The 22638-nt window shown below is 44.0% G+C and overlaps 1 protein-coding gene across 6 annotated transcripts in view; it reads left to right on the plus strand.

The window, feature by feature from the left end:
- The window catches only part of Rasgrf2 (Ras protein specific guanine nucleotide releasing factor 2), a 222831-nt gene that overhangs the window by 194937 nt on the left and 5256 nt on the right, over positions 1–22638 (plus strand). For 4 of the 6 annotated variants that reach the window (XM_057789497.1, XM_057789498.1, XM_057789501.1 and 1 more), the window contains exons 19-25: positions 5991–6103; positions 13121–13181; positions 13429–13532; positions 15557–15641; positions 18867–19064; positions 20181–20260; positions 22067–22214. In XM_057789497.1, coding sequence (XP_057645480.1) covers positions 5991–6103; positions 13121–13181; positions 13429–13532; positions 15557–15641; positions 18867–19064; positions 20181–20260; positions 22067–22214 — 789 coding nt within the window. The remainder of the gene's footprint in view (positions 1–5990; positions 6104–13120; positions 13182–13428; positions 13533–15556; positions 15642–18866; positions 19065–20180; positions 20261–22066; positions 22215–22638) is intronic. The other 2 variants (XM_057789499.1, XM_057789500.1) reach the window with 1 other exon arrangement.

The following is a 22638-nucleotide window of genomic DNA, read 5'->3' on the forward strand; positions in this document are numbered from 1 at the left end:
ATGCCCCAAGACCACTTTTGAAGGAAGAATAGCAACTAGGACCTAGCATGGGGCAAGCTGTTCAAGTCCAAGTCACAGTCATGGTTAGCCTCACCTCACCAGTTCCTCTCTTCTAAGGGTCACAAGACCCAGCTGATAATCTCTGTAAGTGTCTCAGTTCCTCCTAGAGCCATATGACCTGTTCCCTAGCTGCCGCCTCTATGCTGGTTCCTAAACTGTGTCTACAGCCCCTCGACTCTCCCATCCATCTTCTCAAGCCTGTGCTCCAGGTATCCTTGGCTAGTGTTGCCTCCCGTCACCCATTCCCCTGAACTTGTGCTCTGCCTTCCTGTAATACTGACTAGCTCAACAGTTGTTATCAGAACAATGAGAAGCAGATTGAAATGGTCTCTATTTTTTTTTCTTTTTGCCCCCTGCCGAGTTTCTGTTTCCACGCCTCTGATTCATTCATTTGGAGCAGAATGGCGTGGGAATCACGTGGAAGCAGCTACTGCAGCTATAGCTTCAGTTGGTGGCTTCCACTGGTCTCCAGACAGCTGACAGAATCAAGGCCACCACCTCCCAAGAGCACAGCGGCCTCACAGCGCCATCTTGTGGGCAATGAGCTTCACTGAGCCTGAGCTGAGACCAAGGCTTGGGAAAAGCAGTCAAAATTACATTCTATGATAAAATGCAGTTAGCCAGACATAAATATCCTATCTCTGGACTTAAATATGGGGAAATGTCTTTCCTTTCTGATTTACATTTATTTTTGATTGGAAATAATATTATACACTTCAAAACAAAAATGTTCAATGGCCAGTTGTGTGTTTTTATGTTCATCTCTCAATAACATGACGTCCTGTGGGTACTTCAAAGGTTTCAGCTTTAAAAATAAGACAGAAGTAGTGCAAAGTCTTGCTGCTAAGACGTGGTCACTGCAGAGTTTGTTACAGGCAGAATCTTGGGGATGGAGAGATGGCTCAGTGGTTAAGAGTACCTACTGCTCCTGCAGAGGACTAGGGTTTGGGGTCCCAGTACCCACCTTGGTGACTCACAGACATTTGTGACTCCAGCTCCAGGGGCTCCAATGGATGCTAGACGTATGCATGCACACACACATACATGCAGGTCAAACACTCATCCGCACGAAACAATGTTAAACCACTCCCAGGATCCCAGTGCCTCTCCAGATGGCTGGGCCAGACCATCGGGGTTAGTCCCAGCCCTGATGACTCCAACGTGCCTGAGTCTGAGTGGCACAGGTGACAGGACCTGGATGGACACCCTGTGTTTCTGCTTCCGTGGTTACCCTTCCTCAGCGTTGGTGGTCTGTGCATTACGAGGGATGTTGAGAACTTGGCCTCTGTCTCCTGCCTCCTCCGCAGCCCAGCTGGTGAGGACGGACTGGATTTACAGGGTGCTTCCTGGTGAAAACCCTGTCCAAATGTAAGCAAACTCAGGAGGGAAACCTCACCATTTTATGAGGTATCAGGGAATCTGTTTATATTAACCATGTTGCATCAGAACCAATATTCAAATGTCATATGTCATGCTGCGGACAGTCACCAGCTGATTGTCCACCTCATCTTTGGTTGTTGTTGTTTTCGAGACAGGGTTTCTCTGTGGCTTTGGAGCCTGTCCTGGAACTGGCTTTGTAGACCAGGCTGGCCTCGAACTCACAGAGATCCTCCTGTCTCTGCCTCCCGAGTGCTGGGATTAAAGGTGTGCGCCACCACCACCCAGCATGGCCTCCATCTTTTAAAGGGCTGATCAAGACAGTAGTTTCCCTAAAGTTTAAAAGAGTAAAATTACATTTAAAATTTTTTTTTACAAAGGTATATTAGGTTTATTTTACTACTTGACAGTAGCTCATAATAAAAGGTTGTTTATATGATGATCTTTGTGCTAATTATTAAAACTTTAAAATTAATTTTCCTTGTACAAGTTATGTGTCAGGATCCTGTGTGTTATTTCCGTCTGTTCTTTGACAGTTTCATGCATGTATATAATGTATTTGGACTGCTCTGACTCCCATTCCATGCTCTCATCTTCCTCCCTTCCCTATCCAAGTCCCATTCCCTACCAATCTCTTTCCCAGGCTCATGTTCTTTTGTTTTGTTTGTGTACCTCTGGGCTTGACTAGGGCCTTCTGTGTGGCTTTGGTATTGGAACTATCCTCTGGAGTCTGGCGGGCTCTCCAGAGGGTCATAACTGGAGAAAGTAGCCCCCCTTCCCATCCCCCAGCCCATACTTAGCCTGTAGTTACGCAGTAAGGTGTGGGGTCCCATGAGCATCCGTGTCCCTGACCGTCCACGGATGACTGTTGCTCAGGACCAGTGCAAATAATTGCAGCTGCTCTAAGTTCATGATTACACTGACTGTGTTGTGTGTAGAGGATGGGACTTCTCTGCCTTCCTCCCTATTTCCCAGCTCCTGCATTTTCCCTGTCCCCTCTTCTGCAGTGTGTCAGGAGCTGTATAAATGACTTGTGTAGGACTGCACCCTCGTCATCGCTTCTTCTCAGCATCTTACTCAGCACGAGTCTAGGAGACCGTCCACATTTGCTGTGCTGGGGCCTCAGAGCAACCCCTGTTGCGCCCAGGAAGGAGCCCAGCAGCTGCTCAAGGATGCTAGCTAATCACTAATTAGCTCTCAGCACGGTCTGAACAGAAGGCTGGTGTCCCTCACACTAATCGTGCTGTTTATGGTAATCAGGTTATTTGCATCATTAGTATCTCAACATAGCTACATGAAGACTCGCTAATATATATCAAATATTCATTAAGGAAATCGGCTCCTGGTGGGTGTGAACTCCTTTGGTATTTCAGAGAGACTGAATAGACAGGGTCGCTAACTGTTTAAACATACAAATACCTCTACCTTGAGATGGGGGTCAGGTGGAAGGAAGGGAAAAAAAGAGCGGCAAGATATAACTAGCTTATCCCTGCCCACAGTTTAAATGGAAAGCACACAATGAGAAGCCATTGGGCAATAAGTGAGTAACATTTTATGGAAACACTTAATATTGATAAGAGAGACTGTCTTGGTTAGGGTTACCATTGCTGGGATGAAACACCATGACCAAGTGGGGGTTATTCCAAAAGCAAGGAGAGTTTTGATTTCACTTAACTCTTCCACATCACTGTTCATCATCACAGGGGGTCAGAACAGGAGCTCAAACAGGCCAGGAACCTGGAGGCAGGAGCCAACGCAGAGGCCATGGAGGGGTGCTACTTACTGGTTTGCTCGTCACGGCTTGCTCAGCCTGTCTTCTTATATAACTCAGGACCACCAGCCCAGGGACGTCACCACCCTTAGTTTATTGATTTCACATCAATCACTAATTTTAAAAACGCCCTACATACTTGCCTACAGCCTGATTTTATGGATGCAATTTCTCAATTGAGGTTCCGCTCAGATGACTCTAACTTATGTCAGGTTGGCAAAAACGAGGCAGGACAGATATGAACATCTGTATTGCCCTCAGGCCCCACTGGCTCGTGTTCGCCAAGAGACAACACTGTCAGGAAACAGTCAAAGTGAAGCTCTGAGAATCGCTCACTGTTCCTTTAGTCATGGAACTAAGATGTGCAAACTCACAATACAAATTAGGTCAGAGTCTTAAAATGTCTTCAGTTCATAAAATTAAGGACATTTTGGCCCTAATTTACTATATATAGTAAAATTGTACTGTTTTCTTTTTACTTAACTAATTGCCATTAGTGATGTTGGTTTCTAACCATTAAAGATGATTCAGAAGGTTAATTCCTCAAAATCATTTTCTTTAATGTTAAACTGTAATTATAAGATTGGATAATACAGCTAACAATATAATAATACAAGTATTATAATAGAACGTGATGTAGTAATCGCAACAGATTCCTGTGGGTAGCAACCACTCCTGCCTGTACACACAGACTAGTAGCTTATGAGTGTGAGCCCTCCTGTGTACACCTGACGGCCTTGGTTGGTTTTGAACACCGACGTTCCCATCACTCCGCCAGGAGATGGTCCATCAAAACTCACTCTATAAAAGAGTGCAGGAGCCACAACTTCACATCTTTATTCTGTTTGTCTCCTGATGCCTTACCTTAATAATTTCCAAGTCAGTGAAAAGTCACTAGATTTAAAGACAGCAGCACAGTGTGCATCTGGAGCTGCGTTTGTCGGTGTGTTTGCATTTGTTTCCTCCTGACTCCTCCCATCCCTTACGGCCCAGGAAAAGTCAATAGTAAAATGACAGAAGGATCAAATCTAGGGGGAAACCTTACTATGTGTGTGTGCATGTGTGCACACATGTGTGGAAGGCAGAGGACAACTTGCGTCTCTCCTTTTGTACTCAGATCACAAGTCTTGGCAGCAGTCATCTCTACCGTGATCTGCTTTGCCGACCATCTAGGACAGCTCACTTGGTGCAGTGCTCCTACTAGTGTGTGTTCCTGCAGGCGATAACTCATCCAGTCAGTGGTCACAGTGAGGACATCCACTTTGTCCCCAGGTCTAATCCATTCATCCATCCACCCACCCACCCTCCTATCCATCTACCTACCCATCCATCTGTCTACTACATCTATTCACCCATCCATCCATCCGTCCATCCGTCCATCCGTCCACCCATCTACCCATCCCTTCATCCATCCATCCATCCATCCATCCGTCCGTCCATCCATCCACATGCCCATCTATCTATCCACTCATCCATCCACCTACCCATCTATCTATCCACCCATTCATTCATCCATCCATCCATCCATCCATCCATCCATCCATCCATCCATCCACCTACCCATCTATATATCCACCCATTCATCCACCCATACACCCATCCATCCATCCATCCACCTACCCATCTATCTATCCACCCATTCATCCACCCATACACCCATCCATCCATCCACCTATCCATCTATCTATCCATCCATCCATCCATCCATCCATCCATCCATCCATCCATCCACTTACCCATCTATCTATCCACCCATACACCCATCCATCCATCCATCCATCCATCCATCCATCCATCCATCCATCCACTCACCTACCCATCCATCTGTCTGACACAACCATGCAGTCACCTATCTATCCAGTAATCCCTTCATTTTTGTAACAATAATGGCTCACAAGTTCTTTCTATTGATTTTTATTCATCACTCTCATTATTTGTTTCTATGATCCATTCTTCCTCAGTCTGCTCATAATCTGTCCCAGCAGTGTTACTCTGTCTCTGGATGACCACATCTGTTTCTGAGTATCATTTATTCTTTATCCCTTAGCATGGCTATGTAGATTCAAGCATAGCTGCACTGATATTAATACCCTAGCACATCTTCATCCAAGTTAACACCCAAATAACACATTTTATTCTTGAAACAAATATTTTTTAAGTTGCTGCTTTGTCCCTGTTTCTGAGTAGGAAATCAGGCTACATTGGTCTTCAAAATGTGCCACACTAAATTATGATAATAGCAAGTTATGTGCTCCATGGAGCACAAGAGAAAAGCTTTCCACCCCACTGTGTCATTTAAGGGCTCCAAGCAGAGTTACCAACTCCTAGGCCTGAGAGATAAATGAGAATCCACCTGGGGAAGTAGCATAATGTTCCAGGCCAAGGAAACACATGTCCCCACTAGGGTTAAGTGTGTTAAGTCCAGTCAGTGTTTCCAAGCATGTGTTGGAGGAAGGGTGTGATGGGGGAGGGTGGGTTAGAGACAAGAGGCTGGGAGGGGTGTTGCTGGAGCTTTTTAATGGCTGCTAGAGATCACAAGCAATAGCATTCAACCTTGGCTACATGCTTTTATATCCTTGGGGGGTGCTGTCAGAAATATAACAGCACAGCCCCAGCCCAGACTACTCCTCAGGACTACTAGGGGCACATAGTGAGGATCTATGGGGCCATACATTTCAGTTTCAGACCCGGCTTCTGGAGAAAAGATCACAAATAAAGGCATCACACGACACAGAGCCAACCCTGGAAATGAAGATCATAAAAGATTCCTTTTATTTTATAGGATTTTGAACTCAACAATGAACTCAAAATGAACGTTCTAAACTTACTAGAAGAAGTTTTACGAGACCCAGACCTTCTTCCTCAAGAAAGGAAAGCCACGGCAAACATCCTGAGGTAAAGGCCAGAGCAGCTGCTGATGGAGTTGCATCCACTGGGCTCTGCTCATGGAAAATGGGTTCTGTCGGACCAGAAGGATACATTTGAGACCCTTCTGGGTACCAGAGGTTGTATGCTCAGCAGCGAGGCGTGTTCTATCTTCTGCTTTGTGGGGACAGTTTGGGATCTGCTGTGCAAGGAAGGCTTTGGACTATAGGCTTAAATTGTGTGGGGACAACTTCTGTAGAACCACAGGGTGAAAGAGAGAGACCTTGGGAATTCCTGACATGAGTCCAGTCAGCAGCATGGAGAGGCTTTTCATTCTGCTTGTGAGGACAAATTAGGAATCTCCAGCTCACCTTGGGGCAGTGTTTCTATGAGAGAGGTGGCATGTCTGTAGTTAGACAAGATCCTCAGCTTGTTGTATTGGTCCTGGCCAACTGTTCCGTTCACTCCTTGTCTTAATGGTCTCCATGTCAGATACTCATATGGGGTAGGGTAAAACATGAACCTGAGGTATCTGTGCAAGGAAGGCTTGAACTTGGCAGGCCCTACTAGAAAATTGTGTTTGTCCATAGTTGTGATGCCTAGTATTCACACAAATAACACACTGTCCTATGGTTTCTTTAACTGATGGGGGGATAATATTTTTTCTGGTTCACTCTACATGAAGAGTGCATCCATCAATGGTTTCATGTGCGTGTGTCAGTTATGGCTTCTCAGCTCACCCATGGGCACAACTTCTGCCCCTACTCGAGAGTGGGTAGCCTGGCATCTATCTGCTAAGGCCCATTACTGCCTCACCATTCTGGTTTTCAATTCTTCCTTCACTTACAGCCTGGAAGTGATATTTGTTTTAGCCAAACGTGTTTGTATTGTGTCTTGGTGTAATTAATTATAGAGAAAGCATATGTGGAGAGAAATTCATTCAGCTCAGTTCCTCCCGAATGTAGCAATGCCAAACTTGAGAGTGTGGTAATTTAACAATTGTACCACAAGTCATTCTTATCCCCCATTAAGTTCCCAAAGCCAGACCATTGTGATCTAGAAGCAGCTAGAAGTCTAATTGTGTTCTCCATTGGAAAACTGACACGTTCAAGTGCTGACATCTCCTATCCCAAAATACCACCCTGTTTGTCAATAGCATCCCGGAAGATACAGACAGCTAAGTTAGGGACTGTGACAGGTGTCATTTTAAGAAGATGGCCATGGAAGACAAACATATGGAGAATATCATGTGTGGGTAGGGATGGAAATTGCGACTATGTAACCACAAGACAAGAAACACCAGGGATTGCTGGCAGAGCACCTAAAGCTAGACAGTGCAAGGAAATGTTTCCTTAGAGACCTCAGGGATACACACCCCTGCTGATGTTTTGACCTTTGACTTCTGTTCCAGAATTATGTACAACTCTGTTGTTCTTGGTTGTCTACTTGGTGGTTTTTTTTGCAAGGGCAGCCTAGAAAATTCTGTATTTCCCATTCTATAAAAACATCTATATTAAATCTGCCAACCCATGCATACGGGTGATCTTTCTGTCTTCTGCTATCTTTTTCAGTTTCTGTCTTCAAAGACTTAACATTTTTAATAACACAAGTCTTTCACTTTTGTGGTTAGAGTTACCCCAAGATATTTTATATTAGTTGAGGCTATTGTTGAGGGTGTTTTTCTTCTGATTTTTTTCTCAGTCCATTTGCCACTTGGGTGTAGGAAAGCTAAGTGTTTATCAGCTGTGGGAGTTTCCTAGCAGAAATTTGAGAGTCACTTAGGTATACTATCATATCTTCTACAGATAAAATCCTTTGGCTTCTTCCCTTCCAGCTTGTATTCCCTTCATTTCCTCATTTGTCTTCATGCTCTAGCTAAGACCTCAAGCACCATATTGAATAGGTATGGAGAAAGTGGACAACCTTTTCTTCTTCCTGACTTTAGTGGAAATGTTTAGACTATCTCTCCATTTAAGTTGGTGTTGGATTTGGACTTGCTGGAACCTGCTTTTATTATGTTTAGCTATGCCCCTTGCATCCCTTCATGATAAAAGTTCTGGAAGTATTAGATCAAGGTGTATCAGGGTGACTGTAGCCACATAAAATAAATTGGATGATGTCTCTTTTGTTTCTATTTTTGAATAATTTGAAGAGTATTAGCATTAACTCTTCTTTGAAAGTTTGGCAGAGTTCTTCACTAAAACCATCAAACCTGGGTTTTTTCTGGTTGGGAGGCTTTTAATGATTACTTCTATTTCATTAAGTATTGTAGGTCTGTCTAAATTGTTTATCTGATATTGATTTAATTTTGTTAAGTAGCATGCATAGAGAGATTAAGGTTTTCCAGTTTGGAGGAGCACGGGTTTTTAAGGTATGTCCTTATGACTCTGGATTCCCTGGGTGTCTGTTGTTTCTAATTTTGTTGCTCTATTTTCTCTCCACTTTTTAGCTAATTTGGCTAAGGATTTGTCAATCTTCTTGAGTTTTCTCAAAGAACCAACTCTTTGTTTTACTGATTACGTGCACTTTTTGTTTGTTTCTGTTTTATTGATTTCAGCTCTGAGTTTGATTATTTCTTGTCATTTATTCCTTTGGGGTATTATTTCTTTTTGTTCTAGAGCTTTCAGCTGTGCTGCTAAGTTACTAGTATGAGAGCGTTTTTAAAATTTTTTAATTAAAAACTTTGTTTTTAATGTAGGCCTTTGGTGCTATGAACTTGCCTCTTAGAACTGCCTTTACTTTGTCTGATAAGTTTGGGCATGACGTACATTAATTTTCATTTATTTCTACAAAGTCTTTCATTTCTTTATTAATTTCTATCTTGACCCATTTTATATTTAATAGTGAGTTGTTCAGTTTCCACAATTTTGTTAACTTTCTGCTGTTTCTGTTGTTGACACCCAATTTTAATCTGTGTAGGTCAGATAGAATGCAGGGTTATTTCAATCTCCTTGTATCTGCTGACGCTTCCTTTCTGTTCAAAAATGTGGTCGATTTTGGAGAAAGTTCCATGGCATGCTGAAAAGGTATGCTTGTTTCCGTTTGGGTGAAATATCCTGTAAATATCTGCCGAGTCCATTTTGTTTATGATGTCAGTTATCCCCAACGTTTCTCTCTTCAGTTCTTGTCTGGATGACCCGTCTGTTGGCAAGAGTTGGGTACTGAAGCCGTCACTATCACTGTGTGAGGGCCAATGTGTTATTTAAGCTGTAACAGTGTTTATTTTGCAAATTTTGTTTCTCCATGTATTTGTGCATAGTTATTAAGAACTGCAGTTTCCTCTTGAGGGATTTTTTCTTTGATGAATATGTGTGTCCATTCCTATTTCTTCTGATTAGTTTCGATGTAAAGTCTATTTTGTCCTACTAAAATGGCTACATGGATTTGGTTTTGGTTCCATTTGCTTGGAATATCTTTTTCCACCCTTTATCCTGAGGTGATGTCTATGTTTGATGTTGAAGAGTACTTTTTGGAAGCAATAGAAGGATGGATCCTGTTCACATCCATTCTGTCAGTCTCTGTTTTTTAATGGGAAATTGAGACTTTAAATGTTGAGAGATATCAATAAGCAGTGTTTATTTGATTCCTGTTATTTTTGTTGTTGTTCAGGGTGGTGGTGATGTTTTGTGTGTGTGTGAGTGTGTGTTGAGAGAGAGAGAGAGAGAGAGAGAGAGAGAGAGAGAGAGAGAGAGAGTATGCTTCCCCTCTTTTGATTTGTTGGTCTGGTATTATTTATTCCTTGTGATTTCTTGGGTGTGGTTAATCTCTTTAAGTTGGAGTTTTCTTTCTAGTGCCTTCTGTAGCTCTGGATCTATAGACAGATATGCTTGAATTTGGTTTTCTCATGGAATGCCTTTCTTCATCCATGGTGATTGAAAGTTGTACTGGGTATAGCAGTCTGGGTTGGCATCTATGGTCTCTTAGAGTCTGTAGAACTCTGTCCAGAATGTGACTTTTACAGTCTCCATTGAGAAGTCAGGTGTTATTCTAATAAGACTCCTTGATCTTTTACTTGGTTATTCTCCCTTTCAGTTTCTAATAGTCTTTCTTTGATCTGTATGTTTGGTGTTTTGATTACTATGTGCTGAGGGGACTTTCTTTTCTGGTCCAGTCTGTTTGGTGTTCTTTGTGTTTCTCGTAACTTGATAGGCATCTCCTTCTTTAGGCAAAAGAAATTTTCTTCTTTGATTTTGTTGGAAATATTTCCTGTGCATTTGAACTGGGTTTCTTTTTCTTCCTCTATTCCTATTATTCTTAGATTTGATCTTTTCATAGTGTCCAAGATTTTCTGAATATTTGTTCCAAAATACTTTTGGATTTACCATTTTCTTTGATGGAAGTACTCATTCCTTCTATCATGTCCTCAATGGCTGAGATTCTTTTGTCCATCTCTTGTACTTAGTTAGTGAGGCTTGCCTCTGAGACTCCTGTTTGAGTTCCTATATTTTTCATTTCCAAATTTCCCTCAGTTTGGATTTTCTTTATTGATTCTTTTCTACTTCCAGGTCTTGGACTCTTTTATTCATTTCCTTCCACTGTTTGTTTTTTGCCTTCATAGATTTCTTTCTTTTTTTAACTTTTATGACATCTTGACCTCAGTTTCCCTTCCCTCCACTCCTCCTACTCCCTTCCCCCTATCTCTCCTCTCCCCAAGATCATGGCCTAACAGGATTCAATTAAAGGCTGGGCACAAACCCTCATTTCACAGCTCGACATGGCAACCCATTGGGAGGAAAAAGGTCTCAAGCACAGGCAAGAGTCAGAGACATCTCTCATGGCCATCATTGGGAGTCCCACAAGAACATCAAGCTACACAATCGTATGTGTTTGTTGCTTCAGTTTCTGTGAGCCCCTATGAGCCCTGCTAAGCTGATTCTATGGTCTCTGTTCTCATGGTTCCTTGACAACCCCTCCCACAGCTCCTGTAACCCTTCCTCCCCCTCTTCTGCAGGGTTCCCTGGCTCTGCTTAATGTTTGGCTGTGGATCTCTGCATCCACTCCTATTGGTTGTTGGATGACACCCCTCTGGTGACAACTGGGCTAGGCAATGATCTTCATAGTTTTATTTCTAGACTTATTCATTTCCTCTTAAAGGACCTCTGTCATATTCATAAAGGCTATTGTAGGTCTTTGTCTTGTGTTTCAGCTAAGTGTCAGTTCTCACGGCTTACTGCGGTAGGTTTGTTGGACTCTAGTAAAGACATATTATCCTGGCTGTTGTTGATTGTGTTTTTACGCTGGGATCTAGGCATCTGGGTATGGGAAGACTGAAATTCTTGGTGCTGATATCTGGCCTTGTTTTTGTTGGGTGAGTAATTTGTTCCTTGTCTTCTGTTTCCTCTCTGGTTCTTAGGAGAGTGTGGTAGCTGCATGTTGCCTGATGGGAAATTCTTTTGGGATTCTGATATTTGTGACCCCTGGAGTTTCCACTTAAGATTTTACTCTAGGTATTGGGAGCTGATACTTAGGAATAAGGGTGAGCTAGGTGAGAGGCCTGAGGTGGTCCACAGGCTGGAGAGAAGCAAGTCTTCCTCCAGGATCTCCTTAGTCCCTTAGGGATAAGAGTAAAGAGTGGGGGGCAATCATAAAAGGCCATCTGCTACAGAGCTGGGGATGGGGTGTGGGACTGGATGTGGAAGAGAGGAGGGAGAGGGAAGAGCTAAAGCTCACCTGCCTGCTTTGCTGATAGGCTTTTTGCTTCTCTGCCAGGCTTGGCTGGTGGGTTCCTGGGGGATGCGTGAGGGGAGGGTTATAATGGAAGATCTGTAAGACCCACTGGGGATGGGAGTTGCGGGGGGAGGGAGGCTGCATCAGGTGGCCTGCTGCAGGGCTGGGAATAAGACTTGAGGATTGGATTTGGAAGAGAGGGGCAACAGGTGAAGATCTGCAGTTAGCTTAGCTGCTTCCCTAGCCAGAGTCTTTAACGATTTCTATGACTTTAATTGCCCTGCCCAGCAATAAAGAAAGAAAGAGAGCCAACTTTAATATCCCCTGGGACAAACTTTATGACTTGGAACTGCTTAAGTAGTTTAATGCTCAGAGTGTGTGCTAAAACTTAGAATGCTTGGCCCAGATAGCAAGGTATAAAATGGAATTCCCACTTGTTATAATTCTCCTGATTTGGAATTTCTGTAGGATATATAAAACGTCTTCCTACTTTGAAAATGGTGTCTCTGGTATTAATTAACTCTTGTATCATTTATTCATCAAAACACTGAAAGATAAGCTTTTTTTTGTTTTTGTTTTTTGTTGTTGTTGTTGTTTTTTTTTTGTTTGTTTGTTTTTGTTTTTCGAGACAGGGTTTCTCTGTGGCTTTGGAGCCTGTCCTGGAACTAGCTCTTGTAGACCTAGTCTCGAGGCTGGTCTTGAACTCACAGAGATCCGCCTGCCTCTGCCTCCCAAGTGCTGGGATTTAAGGCGTGCGCCACCACCGCCAGGCGAAAGATAAGCTTTTGAAAGCTGAGTAACACTGAGTTTGGGATGCACACTCAAAGAACAAGATGATCACCTGCCTGCTCCTGTGCTATATTCTTCCAAGTTGTGCCCACAAGCTGAGAAGAGAGTGCACTGTCTCTCTTCTGCTTCAGTGGACAGTGTGGAGAGGCTACAGGAACACGAGTGGGGGGGTAGAGGATCACAGGTGGAAGGGGCTAGAGGAGCAAGTGGGAGGGGCTAGAGGAGCACAGGTGGGGTGGGAAGAGCTAGAGGAGCAAGTGGGAGGGGCTAGAGGAGCACAAGTGGGGTGGGAGGAGCTAAAGGAGCAAGTGGGAGGGGCTAGAGGAGCAAGTAGCAGGACTAGAGGAGCTACAAGAACAAGTGGGGGGGGCTAGAGGATCATGGGTGGGAGGGGCTAGAGGAGCACGGATAGGAGGGGCTAGAGGAGCAAGTGGGAGGGGCATGTGTGTGTCACAGAGTCTGTTGTACCTCACAGCCTCACACACCTGAACCCTCACACTTCCTAACCACAGAAAAAAGACCCCCACATTGCAACTTCCGAGCATGTCCCTTCTCTTACTCATAGAGATTATTTTATCCATTTCCTTATAGAGCTCTTTCACAAGATGATCAAGATGACATCCACCTAAAATTAGAGGATATAATTCAAATGGTAAGTTCAGCCACAGAATCCTTGAGGTGAGCAAACTCGTGCGACCAGCTTCGTGGTTGGCCATGTATCTGCCTGGGAAGCTGTACGAGAAGGGCCTCGCTCAACACAGGAACTGGCAGGTGGTTGGGGACGTACATATTGACTTTCACAGTTGAGTCTGCTGGATTTTCTTTCAGACCTAGACTCTAGTAGAGGCCTTCACGCTCCACAGATGCACTGTGTTTCACTCCTTCACCATCTCTTGCAGACGGATTGTCCGAAGGCTGAATGCTTTGAGACATTGTCAGCCATGGAGCTGGCCGAGCAGATCACTCTCCTGGACCACGTCGTCTTTAGAAGCATCCCCTACGAGTGAGTTTCCTGTCCTCTAGCAGGAAGTAGCTAGCCTTGAAGCTGCCATTATCTCTAAGGCCCACGTGTACTTGCCCATGCTCAGGGATGCTGAGTCTCCATCTCCAGATGCTTTAGCATGCTTGAAGGTCTCTTGAGACCAGTTCATGTTGAGCGTGTTGACTTGGAGATCCTTGAGATGATCTCGGTTTGTGTTTCTTCTATAGGTAATAAGGTTACCATGACTGTTGATTTCTCTGCATTTTCCCATCCTCAAATTACAGAATGTCTAAAGCCATACGGGAAGCTTGTATACTGGTCTACAAAGGGAGTTCCAGGACAGGCTCCAAAGCTACAGAGAAACCCTGTCTCGAAAAACCAAAATAAATAAATAAATAAATAAATAAATAAATAAATAAATAAATAAAATGTATTCTCAGAGAGAGCATGCTTGTGAAATTCCGATTTTGGTAGGTTTGGTTGAGGTCCAGAAAATTGTCTTTTCATGAGAATCCCAGGTAGTTCAGAGGAACCTGAAGCCTCACTCTGAGAAGCAAGGACCCCAGTCAATGCTTTAATGTCTGCTGCAGGTCTGCAGCCACTTTGGCAAGTTCGCGCATTCTGCTGAGCTCAGTGACAGTCGTCCTGCCTGCTGTCCTTCCTGCCTCTTCATTGTCCCGTGTACAAGGGGGGGGGGGCTTTAAGCCTCCAGCAATCACACTGACTTGAAAGATCCTTAAACAGATCTTTGTTTAGAGAAATACATTATCCATGAACTGGTAACCACACTGAAAGTGTGGAAGGATTGGGCAAGACACAGGAATGGGATCCTTGTCAAACATGGGACATCCCTGGTGAGGGAGGAGAGAGTCAGAGCAGATGGGCGAGACAGTTAGACCTGTAGAGCTGTCAGAGAAACATGAGGGGAAGAGCCCAAGAACACCCACGTAGACTGTGCTTTTATGCACTCCGTCTTCTCTTCTTCCTGGCCTCCCTGAATTTGTAGACCTACCCAGGCACATGGAGCTGTTGAAATAGGAATCTGGCTCATTGATTATTCAAATGAATCCAGTGACATCCTGAAAATTTAGGATAGGAAACACAATTTTCCTTCCCCCACCGCCCCGTTACCTTCTCACGGCCACCCAGAGCGTTGAAGGTGGGCCCTTGCCTTCTCTACTAGAGAAGAAAGATCCAAGAAAGAATCCTATGGTGGCTCTTGCAGTGGAATCTTCCTGGGACTCCCATTTCTCCCTGTGCCCTGCATGCCTGAAACATCTGTCAGTTATTTCCAGCTGCGGAACTGTGTCCTCACTTCTGTGTCTACCTTCAGAACCACAGCCAAGAGCAGCAGCAACAGCGGCAAGGGACAATAAATCTTGCAGGAAGACCCAGCCAACACTTCCGCATTAGAAACGTATTAGAATGATTTCATTTCATAGTGTTTTCTAAATGCCCACACACAATAATTCCCAAGCACCCTCTCTCAACTGCCACATGCATACTGAGATCTAGTGACCTGCTCCTGAATGAAATGACTGACCAGGGAAGACATCAGAAAACTCTCTTTCCACCAGGCTCAGCTCCCCAACCTTGAAAACTTCCGTTCTTCAGAGAAAACAAGAGCAGAGAAGGATTCCGTTCTAATGAGCAGTTTTTGGTCAAAATAGATCTTCTGGAATCTTGAAAGATACATTTAGAGATTAACGCAGAGGAAATCACCACAAGAGTGCTGAGTTGGTGGTTACTTCATCTCTCTTATGTTGGCAGCGTTTTGAATTTCAGAGAAGCCTTTTATTGAGACAGCATTCCAAACACTAGAGACTGAAAAATCATTTTCATTTTGGCAGTAAGTGGTGGAATGCCAGGCCAGGAATGAGCTGCAGTTCCTTAGAGATGACCTGTGAAAACAGGAGGGGGGAGGGGTAAATGATGTCCCCTGAATATTAAGTTAAATGTACCCATCTAATCCGCATAACTATGCAAGGTCTATTCGCCTTCTCTTATAAACGTCACTGATTTTGTGTTATATTCTCAACTTTCAGAGAGTTTCTTGGCCAGGGCTGGATGAAACTGGATAAAAATGAAAGGACCCCTTACATCATGAAAACCAGCCAGCACTTCAATGAAGTGAGTAACGGATACACCTGTGGGCTTTAGACTTCTCTAGAACAAAGCAGCTGTGGGACAGGGGATGTAGCTCAGCAGAGAGGCACTTGTCTATGCTTGCACAAAACCCTGGGTTTGATTCCCCAGAAAAGAAATAAACTCCATCATCACTATTTATACAGGGCTGATTGAATAGCAAGCTTAAATCTCACATTCTCAAAAGGATGTGATAATTTCCAGACATAAGAGGTCTCATTTTGGTGGTTCCCAGGTCTTGTGAGTGTTCAATCATGTGTAAAATGTTGTTATTGTTTTTATTATAATCACTATAAGCTTAGTCACAGACTGAATGTGTGTATACTGACCCCTGGTGGTGGTAATAAGATTGCATCAGTGTGACTTCCTAAATTACAGGCTGACCTTGGGAGGGACTTCTTAAAACTCTAGCTCACTGAGGCAGTGGTAACCACGGCCAGGCTCCAACAGTAAGATGAGGAGTTAATTTTATATCCGGTTGTTCACTGGTTCTTTTGGAACAGACTTAGTCTTGTGAGAGAATAAGTAACAGCCGTAGAGGTGGCTTCGGGGCTGTCTGGGCAAAGGGAAACTTCTTTTCCAGTTTCAGTACAGATTAATACTAGGAATAGTGAGGGTGTGTATATGAGCAAAGGAATTGCACTGACAAGTTAGCAGGTCAACTGAATCCAAGGTACCAAAACAGTAGTATGGAGTCTCAAGATAGAGCCCTGCACAGGATCCACTGAAAATACACCGATGCTAAGAGAAGGGGTAATGTGAGGAATGCACTCCATTACCTGGGCTACATATGGGCACTCTAATTGAAGACTCCACCCCAGGCTCCACACGTCTCCCACACTAGGATAGCCTTGTGCTCTAAACAACCCTGTAGCAATGCTGAGCCTCCTTCGGGAGCTTCTAATGCAGGTAGTGGCATCACCATGTCTTTGGCCAGACAGGACTCTACAAGCCACCTGTGCTTCCTTCCTGTCCCCTACTCAACATTTTCTGTCTCAGCAAACAAGCACAGGTATGAAATTTGAATTCACGGCAGAGCAGAGGACCTGATAGCCTGATGAGGAGACAAGGGCCTCTGGAGACAAGGATGACTGTTAATGGAAGTTTCTGTCCTGTCTGGTCCCACAGCCATTCAGCCCCAAAGAAACACACAGAGGCTTATATTAATTATAAACTGTTGGCCTATTAGCTCAGGCTTATTATTTACTAGCTCTTACAACTTAAATTAACCCATAATTCTTTTCTATGTTTAGCCACCTGTCTTGGTACCTTTTCTCAGTACAACATTTTCATCTTGCTCCCTCTGCATCTGGGTTGCAACTGCAGACTGAGCTTCTCCTCTTCCCAGAATTCTCCTAGTCTGGTCGCCCTGCCTATACTTCCTGCCTGGCTACTGGTCAATCAGCATTTTATTAAACCAATACAAGTGACAAATCTTTACAGGGTACAAGAGCATTATTCCAGAAATGACAGGTCTTCAGGGTCCTCACATGCTCAGTTGAACAGATGAACAGCTAACTGTTCTGGATCCTAAAGATGAAGGGAAACCCCAGATGGTTTTTGTCGGGGAGTGCCATAATTGATTGACACTTTATGCAGCATGGTGTCAAAGCAGTGAGATGGTCAGACTGGCTGGCCAGAGAGCTCCTGAGTCTGCCTGGCCACTTCCTCCAGCACTGGAGTTACAGATGCATCCTTCCATGCCCTGTTGAGTGCTGAGGATGCAAATTCAGGACCCCATTGCTTGCACAGCCAGTGCATTATCCACTGGGCCGCATCCCAAGGCTCAGAGCAAACATAGTTTTGCATTTCATGTATGCTGTCTACTTATTTGCATATTTCCCTCTGCCCATCATCCCTCCTAGCCAGGTTCAGCATACCCAAAGGCCAGTGTATTAGTCAGCTTTCCGTTACTATAACAAAATGCCTCAGATGATTAATTGATAAAGGGAAAAGGTTTACTCGCAGAGAAAACTGCTCAGGTCACAGACAGGAAGCAAGTGGAAGAGGGAGGGACATAGTAGCCACAATCCCCTTCAAGATACACCTCTTTGGCCTAAAGACTTACACAGCTCCTTCCAATAGTGCCACTCCAGGGACCAGGCCATTGACTCATAGTCTACAGGGAATGTTCAACACCCAAACTGTACCAGTGATAGTCCTGGATTTCATTCTTCTTCTGGTCTTAGCACCAAAGACAAGTGTGTCCTAGCCCACTTCCTGAATAATTATTGGAAATGACGTCCTTATCAAAATTATTGATTAACAAAATCAACTTCTCCTCACAAACTGGATTCTATGTCATTCTCCACATCAAAGTTGAGCACGTGATTGACCCTCGTACATGTTTTAATGACTTTCTATGTGTCACTCAAAGATACTGTAGGAGCTTTTGTGTCTTCAAAGAGTGGGGTACCCATCAGACTTACTTTGTGAATGCAAGATCACACACTCCTCGTGCCCCTTTGGTGATGATTATATTCCACTCTTTTCCGTATTTTGAAAATTGAGCTGCTTCAGTTGGATTTGGTTAGTAGAATTACAGTCCTTATCGTCAAAGTTTGTTTGTTCATTTTGTTTGTTTTGCTAGAGAAATTTTCCAAAAAGAAAGTATGCTTTCTTTTTCTATGCTAAGTGATTTTCTGGTTTGAGAGATGACTAATTTAGAATTAATTTAGATTGATGACTGGCTGGAGAGATGGCTCAGCCATTAAAGGCTAGGCTCACAACCAAAAATATTAGAATTCAGATAAATAGTAACCCACAGTCTTTCTTTCTCTGTGAAAGAGTATGCTATCTACACACAGTTGAAAGTACAGAAATATGTATCCCCAAGGTCCCCCAAGGGGTGACACCCAGGTCTGCAGTATGATCTTTCTCCAGTAGTTAGGTCATTTTATTTCATTCCCTTTCTTGGCAAGGATACCTTCATCAAAACTACTGGTTTAAAAAGATCCAATTTTCCTCCAACAAGCCGGATTCTGAAGAGTCCCTGCCTCCGCTCTCAGGATGAACAGGGGTGGGTGGTTTGTTGCTATTGTTATCTTTACAGATTCCAATCTCTTTGGAAGCTGGTGTCTAAAGATGGACCGAGAGCTTTGTGCTACTTAGTAACCTGCTTTCCTTATGTGCTCATGGGCCACTCAGCTATTTGCCTGGATGCAGTGTTTTGGGTCTTCGACAGCTTGCTGGTCTCTTTGATTGTCTTAGATGAGTAACCTGGTAGCCTCCCAGATAATGAATTACGCTGATATCAGCTCGCGCGCCAACGCCATTGAGAAGTGGGTTGCCGTGGCCGACATTTGCCGGTGTCTACATAACTACAATGGTGTCCTGGAGATCACTGCGGCCTTAAACAGAAGTGCCATCTACAGGCTGAAGAAAACCTGGGCCAAGGTGTCCAAGCAGGTGAGCATCAGCGTGCAGCACACCTTGCTACTGAGGGGAGTGGAGAGCCGAGCTGAATCCTGCTAATGGAAAAGTCATTAGCAGAAATGAGCAGTACAGTTGCCAAAGGAAGGCGCCAAAGGATAATTACCCTGCTCTTACTACCTAATTTATTCCCCTCCTGTGTGTCTTCAAAACACTCATTACAACATTTGGAGGATCAGCCTCAAACAATGTGGCTGTCAGTCATGACCTGTTTCCTGAAATCCTCCTGGAGGGGAGGTAAGCCCACAACTGCCCAATGGATTCCTCCCCGTTTCCCGTCCTCCAAAGCCTTTGTCCCCAGAGATCTTGATATACAACGTTTCCTCTGTCCTTCTGGGAGCAGCTTTTGGGGTTTTTCCTAGTGACTTAGACCTGGGAACACGTGACCCTTTAGATTTAGCTCTCCTCTGTTATTTCCACTCAGGTTTCAGTAGTTAAATCAAATCCCTGTCCTTCTAGCTTTCTCCTTGGGTGTTGGTGAGTTTGGGAGAGGCCTTCTAAAAGGATGTCTGGAAGACTTTCTCTGGACTCCTACAAGGCTGTCTGCACCTCTGGCCCTAGTCCTTCACTGGGAGTTGGGCTAGCCTTGTCTTGCCCATGCCATCGGCTCTGCTAATGTTCTGAGCCTAGAGTGTGTCTCACCTGTATCACAGACTGTTCTGCCTTTGGTGCCCCTGCAGGGCACGTGAACTGTTAATGAGGACTTCATTGGGTTTTGGATTAGTACCTTGGTCCTCACAAAGGGTCTTGGAGGAATCTCGCAGGCCCCTGCACAGTTTTAGTGTCTGTTGGGAGGAGATCTGTGCCGTGCACTCTTAGCCTAACCTTTTGCTGCATTTGCTATGCACCCTGTAAGCTCCTAAGTCTTCTCTGCATTACACTTTCTCTTTTCTTTTCACTTTTTCTCACCCCATGGCGAAAGCTCGGATATAGGCACTTCTCACTTTGCATGTTCCTTCCCTTCTTCTTTTAAAACATTAGAACGGTATCAGCACCTGCCACTGAAGGAAAAACCCGAGTGCCCTGATGATGTTCTCTCTAATCGAATTACAGTGTTTTCTTGACAAACTAGGCTGTTTCTTTCCTGTTTAGACAAAAGCGCTGATGGAAAAACTTCAGAAGACTGTTTCATCCGAAGGAAGATTTAAAAACCTCAGAGAAACTCTTAAAAAGTATGTCTTTCTTAATCATTAAATCGTTCACAGTTCAAGAATATGATCAAATAATTTACATGGCATGCGAATAGTCATCTACCCATTCAGTGCTGGAGAAGAAGAAATAGGAAGGAGCTCCTATTGTTGCAGTGTTTGGGGATTTTACTTTTCACTTGGAATTCTGTGAATATAGTGAGCATCTTACGGAGGTACCACGGTGTGTAAGGATACTGTGTATATAGTGAGCATCTTACAGAAGTACCAAGGAGTGTAAGGATACTGTGTATATAGTGAGCTTCTTATGGAAGTACCATCGTGTGTAAGGATACTGTGTATATAGTGAGCATCTTATGGAAGTTCCATGGTGTGTGAGGATACTGTGTATATAGTGAGCTTCTTATGGAAGTACCATCGTGTGTGAGGATACTGTGTATATAGTGAGCTTCTTATGGAAGTACCATGGTGTGTGAGGATACTGTGTATATAGTGAGCTTCTTATGGAAGTACCATCGTGTGTGAGGATACTGTGTATATAGTGAGCTTCTTATGGAAGTACCATGGTGTGTGAGGATACTGTGCCTACAGTGAGCATCCTATGAAAGTTCCACAGTGTGTATGAATACTGCATACATAGTGAGCTTCTTATGGATACTGTGCATATGGTAGTATGTATACTAGAGATACATGCAGTATATCCCAAATAGGAAAATATCATCATAAGTAAATTCTCTCTTAGTATAAATTTGTTAATTTAGTATTTCTTAATCGAAACACAATGATCTACTGTGACTTTTTATGTAAATATTCCAGAAGCAGTTGATTACTGTTATTATTGTATTTGCTTTTGATCTTTTATACCTATATCATTCCTTCTACACATGCACACACACACTTGCACACATACACATGGGGAGGGGGAAGAATAAGAATTCTGTTTGCTTGCGGCTGGTTTCTTGTGGTTTAACACATGAACTTGGCTTACTCTGAGAGAGCATCTGTCTTGTGTCACACTGATAAAGGATGGGTGATAGTTGTCTACACATTGCTATTACATCAGTAAAAGCAATAACAGCATAGCAAGTGCTTGCTAACTATTTACACACTGTGTGTTAGGTGCTTTACATGTCTTCCTTACGCCTCGCCATAAGCTTCAGAGATTAGCTTTTCTATCTCCACTGCAGGTGAGGGAAGTGCAGACAGGGAGCACCCAGCTCAGCACCACCGAGCGACTGGTCAAGCTGGGATTCAGACTCTGTTCCCTCTATACCAGAAGTCACATCCTTGGCTTAGGCCTCACCAGGAAGACCAATTAGACCCAGTTTGCCTGAGCAAGTGTCTCCTGTAGTTGAACTTTCTCGCTGGGACTACCAGCCTGCAAATGATGACATGGAAAATTAATATGAATTATGAAAGCTTGGCGTTTAGTTTAGGTTTGTCCCCAACTAGCTCTTATAACTCAGTTAACCCATAATTTTAACCTACATTTCACCACGTGGCTCGGTTACCTCTCCTCAGTGTGGCATGTCCCACTTCTTCCGAGTCTGCTGTGGAAATCCAAACACCTAGACGACTCCTCCTATTCCTCTCTCTACCTGGAAACCCCACCTATCCTCTCCTGCCGAGCTATTTGCTATTCAGCTCTCAATTACACAGATCACGGCAGTGCATCTTCACACAGTGTCCGAATATCTTACAGCAGTCTCCTTTGGTGGCTTCTGTGTGTAGCTGTGATGGTTGGTAAATGCACGTCTTCTAAAGCATTTCCAAATCAGCTCAACAGAAACTGTGTTTCCTGTGGTGCAAGTTCTAACTGTGTGTGTGCAGGAATAAGAACCACTCTTCCTGGCCTTGCAGCTGTAACCCCCCTGCTGTCCCTTACCTCGGGATGTACTTGACAGACCTGGCCTTCATTGAAGAAGGAACACCAAACTTTACCGAAGAAGGCCTTGTCAATTTCTCCAAAATGCGAATGGTAGGTGGCCATTTTTGTGATTGGCCTGTGACAGTGACATCATGGCTTAGTAAGAAGAGGCTAGATAATGAGGGTGGTGCTAGCTCCTAAATCTCGAGGTGGAAAAGGAGGGTGAAGACACAGGTTGTCGGCCAGCTGAAGAGAGTTTTGGCAGTGACTCCTTGAAGTCTGGTTCCAGGCTGTGGGAATAAAGCTCCAAAGATGGTTCCCTAAGACAGCCCGGTAGGCAGATGCATGAGTCTCCTTGCCAGACAGCCATATTCTGAACACCAAGTTAGAGGATAGAAACCACAGGAGAAGCGCCCAGAGCTTCTCCCTGCCCACACCCTGAGGCCACCCAGCATCAGCAATAACCCAGTGATTATGAGTTCAGGACCTTCTTGTTGGCTTTACCCTTGGCTTCTGGAAGGTATAAAAAGCAATC

Source organism: Chionomys nivalis, chromosome 15, assembly GCF_950005125.1.
Source record: "Chionomys nivalis chromosome 15, mChiNiv1.1, whole genome shotgun sequence".
NCBI lineage: Eukaryota > Metazoa > Chordata > Mammalia > Rodentia > Cricetidae > Chionomys > Chionomys nivalis.